A 12,190-nucleotide genomic window follows, 5' to 3' on the forward strand; every position below is an offset into this window, starting at 1 on the left:
TGTGACTGGAGTATGGAGTGTAATGAGTGCAGCTCTGGATGTGACTGGAGTATGGAGTGTAATGATTACAGCTCTGGCTGTGACTGGAGTATGGAGTGTGATGATTGCAGCTCTGGGTGTGACTGGAGTATGGAGTGTAATGATTACAGCTCTGGATGTGACTGGAGTATGGAGTGTAATGAGTGAAGCTCTGGGTGTGACTGGAGTATGGAGTGTAATGATTACAGCTCTGGATGTGACTGGAGTATGGAGTGTAATGATTACAGCTCTGGATGTGACTGGAGTATGGAGTGTAATAATTACAGCTCTGGATGTGACTGGAGTATGGAGTGTGATGATTGCAGCTCTGGGTGTGACTGGAGTATGGAGTGTAATGATTACAGCTCTGGATGTGACTGGAGTATGGAGTGTAATGACTACAGCTCTGGATGTGACTGGAGTATGGAGTGTAATGATTACAGCTCTGGATGTGACTGGAGTATGGAGTGTAATAAGTGCAGCTCTGGGTGTGACTGGAGTATGAGGAGTGCAGCTCTGGATGTGACTGGAGTGTGAGAAGTGCAGCTCTGGATGTGACTGGAGTATGGAGTGTAATAATTACAGCTCTGGATGTGACTGGATTATGGAGTGTAATAATTACAGCTCTGGATGTGACTGGAGTATGGAGTGTAATGAGTGCAGCTCTGGGTGTGACTGGAGTATGGAGTGTAATGAGTGCAGCTCTGGGTGTGACTGGAGTATGGAGTGTAATGAGTGCAGCTCTGGATGTGACTGGAGTATGGAGTGTAATGATTACAGCTCTGGATGTGGATTATTGAGTGTAATGATTACAGCTCTGGATGTGGATTATTGAGTGTAATAATTACAGCTCTGGATGTGACTGGAGTATGGAGTGTAATGATTACAGCTCTGGATGTGACTGGAGTATGGAGTGTAATGAGTACAGCTCTGGATGTGACTGGAGTATGGAGTGTAATGATTACAGCTCTGGGTGTGACTGGAGTATGGAGTGTAATGATTACAGCTCTGGATGTGACTGGAGTATGGAGTGTAATGAGTACAGCTCTGGATGTGACTGGAGTATGGAGTGTAATGATTACAGCTCTGGATGTGACGAGTATGGAGTGTAATGATTACAGCTCTGGATGTGACTGGAGAATGGAGTGTAATGATTACAGCTCTGGATGTGACTGGAGTATGGAATGTAATGAGTGAAGCTCTGGGTGTGACTGGAGTATGGAATGTAATGAGTGAAGCTCTGGGTGTGACTGGAGTATGGAGTGTAATGATTACAGCTCTGGATGTGACTGGAGTATGGAGTGTAATGAGTGCAGCTCTGGGTGTGACTGGAGTATGGAGTGTAATGATTACAGCTCTGGATGTGACTGGAGTATGGAGTGTAATGAGTGCAGCTCTGGATGTGACTGGAGTATAGAGTGTAATGATTACAGCTCTGGATGTGACTGGAGTATGGAGTGTAATAATTACAGCTCTGGATGTGACTGGAGTATGGAGTGTGATGATTGCAGCTCTGGGTGTGACTGGAGTATGGAGTGTAATGATTACAGCTCTGGATGTGACTGGAGTATGGAGTGTAATGATTACAGCTCTGGATGTGACTGGAGTATGGAGTGTAATAAGTGCAGCTCTGGGTGTGACTGGAGTATGAGGAGTGCAGCTCTGGATGTGACTGGAGTGTGAGAAGTGCAGCTCTGGATGTGACTGGAGTATGGAGTGTAATGATTACAGCTCTGGATGTGACTGGATTATGGAGTGTAATAATTACAGCTCTGGATGTGACTGGAGTATGGAGTGTAATGAGTGCAGCTCTGGGTGTGACTGGAGTATGGAGTGTAATGAGTGCAGCTCTGGATGTGACTGGAGTATGGAGTGTAATGAGTGCAGCTCTGGGTGTGACTGGAGTATGGAGTGTAATGAGTGCAGCTCTGGATGTGACTGGAGTATGGAGTGTAATGAGTGCAGCTCTGGATGTGACTGGAGTATGGAGTGTAATGATTACAGCTCTGGATGTGGATTATTGAGTGTAATGATTACAGCTCTGGATGTGGATTATTGAGTGTAATAATTACAGCTCTGGATGTGACTGGAGTATGGAGTGTAATGATTACAGCTCTGGATGTGACTGGAGTATGGAGTGTAATGAGTACAGCTCTGGATGTGACTGGAGTATGGAGTGTAATGATTACAGCTCTGGGTGTGACTGGATTATGGAGTGTAATGAGTACAGCTCTGGATGTGACTGGAGTATGGAGTGTAATGATTACAGCTCTGGATGTGACTGGAGTATGGAGTGTAATGATTACAGCTCTGGATGTGACTGGAGTATGGAGTGTAATGATTACAGCTCTGGATGTGACTGGAGTATGGAGTGTAATGATTACAGCTCTGGATGTGACTGGAGTATGGAGTGTAATGATTACAGCTCTGGATGTGACTGGAGTATGGAGTGTAATGATTACAGCTCTGGATGTGACTGGAGTATGGAGTGCAACGAGTTCAGCTCTGGATGTGACAGTAACATTGTTACCCAACCAGGGTGTCTCGAACTGTTGAAAAACTACAACTCCCAACTCTGCTACAAAGGTGAGGGAAGATAAACAGTGTCATATCACAGGTCATACCAGTGTTTCCGAACCAGGGCGATTCCAGATGTTGCAAAAATACAACTCCCAGCATGCCCGGACAGCCAAAGGCTGTCTGGGCATGCTGGGAGTTGTAGTTCTGTAACAGCTGAAGGTACCCTGTTTGGGAAGTACTGCTCTAGGTACTTAAGGAAATTTGTAGGATTATGGTATATATTTAACTGTGTATAACACACAGGTCAGAACGATCATCGTGTTCATTAACCGAAACAGAAACTGTGTAGAAAGCTTGAAACTGGGCGAGAAACAGCCAAACTCTGCTACAAAGGTGAAAGAAGATAAACAGTGTCATGTCGCAGGTTATTCAAGTGTTTCCCAACCAGAGTGCCTGCAGCTGTTACAAAACTTTAACTCCCAGCATGCCCAGACTTTTTGGTTGTCCGGACAGAAAGGGAGTTGTAGTTTTGCAACCAGAATCGGCAGAAACCAGTAGGACCTTGTTTAACCCATCTAGTGTTCGGAGAATTCTGGACACAAAAGGTCTTAATGGAAGAATTGCAGCCAAAAAGCCATGACTTTTATGAGGAAACAAGGCCAGGCGTTTCATAACATAAACCTTAGGAGCAGAGTTTGGCTGTTCCTCACCCAGTTTCAAAGCCTACACGTCTGTTTCAGTTCATGATTGTGTTAATCACCCGTTTGGTATAACTGGATAACCATTCATCTGGCTATGAGCCGAAGGCAAGAAAACTTCTGCAGCTTCCCATTTCATCGTTCGTAAGAACGGACAAGCTGAGGGTTTGTTACAATGTATCAGTTTAGGCAAAGCTATTTATGCACGGTATCTGTACAGTTAACACATCCATAGCCTGAAAGAAAACGTTATTTTGGCTTTTGTATAGGGCGGCAGATGGCAGGTATTACTTAACCAGGGTTCCGCCAGGTGTTTCAAAACTACAACTCCCAGCATGCCCGGACAGCCGAAGGCTGTCCGGGCATGCTGGGAGTTGCAGTTTTGCAACAGCTGGAGGAGCCCTCGTTGGGAAACACTATGTGTGCAATGGCCTCTCGACTCTTTGTTGACTCTGCATGTCAGAGGAGAGAAGGTCGGGCAAGTGCCCCCATGCAGAATACATGTACGAGTGTATGTGAGGATGGGAAGAGAGAGCTTTTTGGCCTTTGTTTCAAAACTACAACTCCCAGCATACCTGGACTACAACTCCCAGGATGCCGAACACTGATATTTTATCGTCTCTTCTGGATCAATGCTTGTAAATAATACAGTGATAGGGATTATAACGGACGGCGGCCATGTTTACTATAAAGGTCCACGGAGAGGTGTAAAAGGAAAGAGACAACACAAACATTCAGCGCTCTGTATTGTGCCGTAAACACCGAGCTGACCGCGACCGCAGCCGCCTCGCGTTTCCTTATTTGTTTAGTGGAATTAGAGCGATGATCCCCGACACTGCTGTATGTTTACACAACCGGGTATTGTCCTGAGCGCTATAAAGGACCAGAGCCTCCATCATGAGAGGAGAGAGGAACTCCGCAGAGAGGTAAGAAATATGTAATGTATGTACACAGTAACCTCACGAGCAGAATAGTGAGTACAGCTCTGGAGTATAATACAGGATATAACTCAGGATCAGTACAGGATAAGTAATGTAATGTATGTACACAGTGACCTCACCAGCAGAATAGGGAGTACAGCTCTGGGGTATAATACAGGATATAACTCAGGATCAGTACAGGATAAGTAATGTAATGTATGTACACAGTGACCTCACGAGCAGAATAGTGAGTGCAGCTCTGGAGTTTAATACAGGATATAACTCAGGATCAGTACAGGATAAGTAATGTAATGTATGTACACAGTGACCTCACCAGCAGAATAGTGAGTACAGCTCTGGGGTATAATACAGGATATAACTCAGGATCAGTACAGGATAAGTAATGTAATGTATGTACACAGTGACCTCACCAGCAGAATAGTGAGTACAGCTCTGGAGTATAATACAGGATATAACTCAGGATCAGTACAGGATAAGTAATGTAATGTACGTACACAGTGACCTCACCAGCAGAATAGTGAGTACAGCTCTGGGGTATAATACAGGATATAACTCAGGATCAGTACAGGATAAGTAATGTAATGTATGTACACAGTGACCTCACCAGCAGAATAGTGAGTACAGCTCTGGGGTATAATACAGGATATAACTCAGGATCAGTACAGGATAAGTAATGTAATGTATGTACACAGTGACCTCACAAGCAGAATAGTGAGTGCAGCTCTGGAGTATAATACAGGATATAACTCAGGATCAGTACAGGATAAGTAATGTAATGTATACAGTGACCTCACCAGCAGAATAGTGAGTACAGCTCTGGAGTAAAATACAGGATATAACTCAGGATCAGTACAGGATAAGTAATGTAATGTATGTACACAGTGACCTCACCAGCAGAATAGTGAGTACAGCTCTGGAGTATAATACAGGATATAACTCAGGATCAGTACAGGATAAGTAATGTAATGTATGTACACAGTGACCCCACCAGCAGAATAGTGAGTACAGCTCTGGAGTATAATACAGGATATAACTCAGGATCAGTACAGGATAAGTAATGTAATGTATATACACAGTGACCTCACCAGCAGAATAGTGAGTACAGCTCTGGAGTATAATACAGGATATAACTCAGGATCAGTACAGGATAAGTAATGTAATGTATGTACACAGTGATCTCACCAGCAGAATAGTGAGTACAGCTCTGGAGTATAATACAGGATATAACTCAGGATCAGTACAGGATAAGTAATGTATATACACAGTGACCTCACCAGCAGAATAGTGAGTACAGCTCTGGAGTATAATACAGGATATAACTCAGGATCAGTACAGGATAAGTAATGTATTGTATGTACACAGTGACCTCACCAGCAGAATAGTGAGTACAGCTCTGGAGTATAATACAGGATATAACTCAGGATCAGTACAGGATAAGTAATGTAATGTATGTACACAGTGACCTCACCAGCAGAATAGTGAGTACAGCTCTGGGGTATAATACAGGATATAACTCAGGATCAGTACAGGATAAGTAATGTATGTACACAGTGACCTCACCAGCAGAATAGTGAGTACAGCTCTGGAGTATAATACAGGATATAACTCAGGATCAGTACAGGATAAGTAATGTAATGTATGTACACAGTGATCTCACCAGCAGAATAGTGAGTACAGCTCTGGGGTATAATACAGGATATAACTCAGGATCAGTACAGGATAAGTAATGTAATGTATGTACACAGTGACCTCACCAGCAGAATAGTGAGTACAGCTCTGGAGTATAATACAGGATATAACTCAGGATCAGTACAGGATAAGTAATGTAATGTATATATACACAGTGACCTCACCAGCAGAATAGTGAGTACAGCTCTGGGGTATAATACAGGATATAACTCAGGATCAGCACAGGATAAGTAATGTAATGTATGTACACAGTGACCTCACCAGCAGAATAGTGAGTACAGCTCTGGAGTATAATACAGGATATAACTCAGGATCAGTACAGGATAAGTAATGTAATGTATATACACAGTGATCTCACCAGCAGAATAGTGAGTACAGCTCTGGAGTATAAAACAGGATATAACTCAGGATCAGTACAGGATAAGTAATGTAATGTATGTACACAGTGACCTCACCAGCAGAATAGTGAGTACAGCTCTGGAGTATAATACAGGATATAACTCAGGATCAGTACAGGATAAGTAATGTAATGTATGTACACAGTGATCTCACCAGCAGAATAGTGAGTACAGCTCTGGGGTATAATACAGGATATAACTCAGGATCAGTACAGGATAAGTAATGTGATGTATGTACACAGTGACCCCACCAGCAGAATAGTGAGTACAGCTCTGGGGTATAATACAGGATATAACTCAGGATCAGTACAGGATAAGTAATGTATGTACACAGTGACCTCACCAGCAGAATAGTGAGTACAGCTCTGGAGTATAAAACAGGATATAACTCAGGATCAGTACAGGATAAGTAATGTGATGTATGTACACAGTGACCCCACCAGCAGAATAGTGAGTACAGCTCTGGGGTATAATACAGGATATAACTCAGGATCAGTACAGGATAAGTAATGTATGTACACAGTGACCTCACCAGCAGAATAGTGAGTACAGCTCTGGAGTATAAAACAGGATATAACTCAGGATCAGTACAGGATAAGTAATGTATGTACACAGTGACCTCACCAGCAGAATAGTGAGTGCAGCTCTGGAGTATAATACAGGATATAACTCAGGATCAGTACAGGATAAGTAATGTAATGTATGTACACAGTGACCTCACCAGCAGAATAGTGAGTACAGCTCTGGAGTATAATACAGGATATAACTCAGGATCAGTACAGGATAAGTAATGTATGTACACAGTGACCTCACCAGCAGAATAGTGAGTACAGCTCTGGAGTATAATACAGGATATAACTCAGGATCAGTACAGGATAAGTAATGTAATGTATGTACACAGTGACCTCACCAGCAGAATAGTGAGTACAGCTCTGGAGTATAATACAGGATATAACTCAGGATCAGTACAGGATAAGTAATGTAATGTATGTACACAGTGACCTCACCAGCAGAATAGTGAGTACAGCTCTGGAGTATAATACAGGATATAACTCAGGATCAGTACAGGATAAGTAATGTAATGTATGTACACAGTGATCTCACCAGCAGAATAGTGAGTACAGCTCTGGAGTATAATACAGGATATAACTCAGGATCAGTACAGGATAAGTAATGTAATGTATGTACACAGTGACCTCACCAGCAGAATAGTGAGTACAGCTCTGGAGTATAATACAGGATATAACTCAGGATCAGTACAGGATAAGTAATGTAATGTATGTACACAGTGACCTCACCAGCAGAATAGTGAGTACAGCTCTGGAGTATAATACAGGATATAACTCAGGATCAGTACAGGATAAGTAATGTAATGTATGTACACAGTGACCTCACCAGCAGAATAGTGAGTACAGCTCTGGAGTATAATACAGGATCTGTAGAAGTAATTTCCCATGATCCTCCTCACCGTCTTCTCATCCTATAGGCTCCTTCGTTATGATGAGTGATGATTTGTACAGTCTGGAGCGGGTGACTCTGGTCAGTGAGGCGATATCCGCGTCTCTGCCGCCGTTCTGTCTGGACGCCTCCATGATGTACCATGTCCCCCCTGAGATGTATCAGTTCCCCCGCTGTCAGGACAGGACCCTCTGCTCTTATATGGAGACCCCCGGGCTGGATCCCTACTACAGCTGCCTGTACGGCCTCCCTGCGCCGCCCCCCTGTCCGCTCTACGGTAACGGTTATTACGGACCATCGTACGTCCGGAAGAGGAACGAGCGGGAGCGGCAGCGGGTGAAGTGTGTGAACGAGGGCTACACCCGGCTCCGGAGGCATCTACCCCCCGAATACACCGAAAAACGTATCAGCAAAGTGCAGACCCTCAGAGCCGCCATTAAATACATCCGCCATCTGCAGGACGCCCTCTGCTGGGAGAACCAGGAAGATTCCAATAACATCGACACCCAGAGACGTAAACCCTGAGGGGGGCGCCGCTGAGATGGGGGCTGGGAGAGGGCAACCTTGGCCAGCTGAGGGATTGTTACTACGTATCAGTGGAGATAATCCTCTGTATTAAATAGACTTCTCTGGACTTCATTGTGACTTATCTGCACTGACACACTGTAACAAACCCATCAGCTGTGTGAGCAGGACCGTCGTCTCTTATAGAAGAAATAAAATATATATATTAGAAAGTCGCTGAAGTTTTCTCTCTCTTATGATTATGGTGTCCGTTAATAATACGCCTTATAGAGGTGTTTTCCCAAACAGTGTGCCCACAGCTGTTGCAAAACTACAACTCCCAGCATGCCCAGACAGCATATATATGTGTTCTGCAGGAGGACACTTGCCCGACCCTTCTTTCCTCTGACATCTAGAGTCAACAGAGAGTCAAGAGTCCAGCATAAACATAGAGCAGTGTTTATCAACTAGTGTGCCTCCAGCTGTTGCAAAACAACAGCTTCCAGCATTCCCAAAGAGCATATACTTTTACATGTATTCTGCAGGGGGGCACTTGCTCGACCCTCCTCTCCTCTGACATCCAAACTTAATAGATTATACAGAGTTAAAAAGCCATCATACTCATAGTCTATAGATAAGTGTTTCTCAACCAGGGTGACTCCAGCTGTTGCAAAACTACATATCCCAGCATGCCCGGACAGCATATACATGTATTCTGCAGGGAGACCCTTACTCGACCCTTCTCTCCTCTGACATCCAAATTTAATAGATCATACAGAGTTAAAAAGCCATCATACTTTTAGATAAGTGTTTCTACACCAGGGTGACTCCAGCTGTTGCAAAACTACAACTCCCAGCATGCCTGGACATAATATACATGTATTCTGCAGGGGGACACTTGCCCGTCCCTTCTCTCCTCTGACATCCAGAGTCAATAGATAGTTAAGAGGCCATTGTACACATAGATCAGTGTATTCCAACCAGGGAGCCTCCTGCTGTTGCAAAACTACAGGCTTTGGCTGTCCGGCCATGCTAGGAGTTGTAGTTTAACAACAGCTGGAGGCACACTATTTGGACACCGCCATAGAGTAAGAATTTGCCATCACTCGTTGTGTATTGGTGGCTCCGTAGAATGATATGACCGTGCAGGCGCAGATTGATCACACTCTGTATACAGTATATAGGAGACACACAGTACACTGTATAGCAGACATGTGTTTGCTCTGTACCATGTGACATTGGAGCAGTTTTCCCCAACCAGGATGCCTCCAGCTGTTTCAAAACTACAACTCCCAGCATGCCCGCACAGCCAAAAAGCACTCTATGCCAGTGTTTCCCACCTGTGTGCCTCCAGCTGTTGCAAGACAACAACTTCCAGCATGCTCGGTCAGCCAATGGCACTTTCAATGGTAGTGTTTCCCAATGTGTGTGCCTCCAGCTGTTGCAAGACAACAACTTCGACCATGCTCAGACAGCCAATGGCACTTTCAATGGTAGTGTTTCCCAAGGTGTGTGTGCCTCCAGCTGTTGCAAAACTACAACTCCCAACATGCCCGGACAGCCTGCGGCTGTCCGGGCATGCTGGGAGCTGTAGTTTTGAAACAGCTGGAGGCATCCTGGTTAAGAAACACTTGTGCAGTGTATGAGAAGGATATTGTCTCCGTTCCAAGGCGCTGCGGATTCACAAAGGCGAAGAAGATCAGCTGTGAAGGGGACGACACCTGACTACGAGGATCAGCTTACACACGAGTCAGGGCCAAGATACCTGTACAGCCAACTCGATTGTCACTAATGTATAGGACATATACAGACAGCACTACGGGCCCGGACGCCGGCACTTTACAAGACATTTCTCGTTAGAGATCTCCGCTTGCTGACAGTGAATGAAAAGATTATATCCAGAGGCTGCAAATACAGTACGGAGGAAATAGTTTTCAGATTAGTTACAGTGTATCATGGAACCCAAAGTGATACATTGTAATAACCGTAGAGAGGGGATCCACCGATACATTGCAATAACCGTAGAGAGGGGATCCACCGATACATTGCGATAACCGTAGAGAGGGGATCCACCGATACATGGTAATAACCGTAGAGAGGGGATCCACCGATACATTGCAATAACCGTAGAGAGGGGATCCAGCGATACATTGTAATAACCGTAGAGAGGGGATCCACCGATACATTGCGATAACCGTAGAGAGGGGATCCAGCGATGTATTGTAATAACCGTAGAGAGGGGATCCAGCGATGTATTGTAATAACCGTAGAGAGGGGATCCACCGATGTATTGTAATAACCGTAGAGAGGGGATCCACTGATGTATTGTAATAACCGTAGAGAGGGGATCCTCCACCGATGCATTGCAATAACCGTAGAGAGGGGATCCACCGATACATTGCGATAACCGTAGAGAGGGGATCCACCGATGTATTGTAATAACCGTAGAGAGGGGATCCACCGATGTATTGTAATAACCGTAGAGAGGGGATCCACCGATATATTGTAATAACCGTAGAGAGGGGATCCACCGATGTATTGTAATAACTGTAGAGAGGGGATCCACCGATGTATTGTAATAACCGTAGAGAGGGGATCCACCGATGTATTGTAATAACCGTAGAGAGGGGATCCACCGATGTATTGTAATAACCGTAGAGAGGGGATCCACCGATGTATTGTAATAACCGTAGAGAGGGGATCCACCGATACATTGTAATAACCGTAGAGAGGGGATCCTCCACCGATGCATTGTAATAACCGTAGAGAGGGGATCCACCGATGTATTGTAATAACCGTAGAGAGGGGATCCACCGATGTATTGTAATAACCGTAGAGAGGGGATCCACCGATGTATTGTAATAACCGTAGAGAGGGGATCCACCGATGTATTGTAATAACCGTAGAGAGGGGATCCACCGATGTATTGTAATAACCGTAGAGAGGGGATCCACCGATGTATTGTAATAACCGTAGAGAGGGGATCCACCGATGTATTGTAATAACCGTAGAGAGGGGATCCACCGATGTATTGTAATAACCGTAGAGGATCCACCGATATATTGTAATCACCGTAGAGAGGGGATCCACCGATGTATTGTAATAACCATAGAGAGGGGATCCACCGATGTATTGTAATAACCGTAGAGAGGGGATCCACTGATGTATTGTAATAACCATAGAGAGGGGATCCACCGATGTATTGTAATAACCGTAGAGAGGGGATCCACCGATGTATTGTAATAACCGTAGAGAGGGGATCCACCGATATATTGTAATCACCGTAGAGAGGGGATCCACCGATGTATTGTAATAACCATAGAGAGGGGATCCACCGATGTATTGTAATAACCGTAGAGAGGGGATCCACCGATGTATTGTAATAACCGTAGAGAGGGGATCCACCGATGTATTGTAATAACCGTAGAGAGGGGATCCACCGATATATTGTAATAACCGTAGAGGATCCACTAATCTATTGTAATAACTGTAGAGGATCCACTAATCTATTGTAATAACTGTAGAGGATCCACTAATCTATTGTAATAACTGTAGAGGATCCACTAATATATTGTAATAACTGTAGAGGATCCACCGATATATTGTAATAACTGTAGAGGATCCACTAATATATTGTAATAACTGTAGAGGATCCACTAATATATTGTAATAACTGTAGAGGATCCATCGATATATTGTAATCACCGTAGAGGATCCACCAATATATTGTAATAACTGTAGAGGATCCACTAATATATTGTAATAACTGTAGAGGATCCACTAATATATTGTAATAACTGTAGAGGATCCACCGATATATTGTAATAACTGTAGAGGATCCACTAATATATTGTAATAACTGTAGAGGATCCACTAATATATTGTAATAACTGTAGAGGATCCACTAATATATTGGATCTAATCTATATAAATATCTAGTTAAGTTGTAGAGCGATCAATCATA

General features: G+C 44.0%; 1 protein-coding gene across 1 annotated transcript; it reads left to right on the plus strand.

Annotated features, from left to right (window-relative positions):
* The first annotated feature begins 7,764 nt into the window (after positions 1-7,764).
* Positions 7,765-8,247, plus strand: ASCL3 (achaete-scute family bHLH transcription factor 3). The gene has a single exon (XM_056554380.1). The coding sequence runs from the start codon at positions 7,765-7,767 to the stop codon at positions 8,245-8,247; it is 483 nt and encodes a 160-aa protein (XP_056410355.1).
* Positions 8,248-12,190: the final 3,943 nt, after the last annotated feature.

This window comes from Hyla sarda, unplaced genomic scaffold, assembly GCF_029499605.1.
Source record: "Hyla sarda isolate aHylSar1 unplaced genomic scaffold, aHylSar1.hap1 scaffold_69, whole genome shotgun sequence".
NCBI lineage: Eukaryota > Metazoa > Chordata > Amphibia > Anura > Hylidae > Hyla > Hyla sarda.

Excerpts from the sequence above, each read along its gene's own strand:
- ASCL3 (XM_056554380.1), top strand. The coding sequence starts at position 7,765 with ATGAGTGATGATTTGTACAGTCTGGAGCGGGTGACTCTGGTCAGTGAG.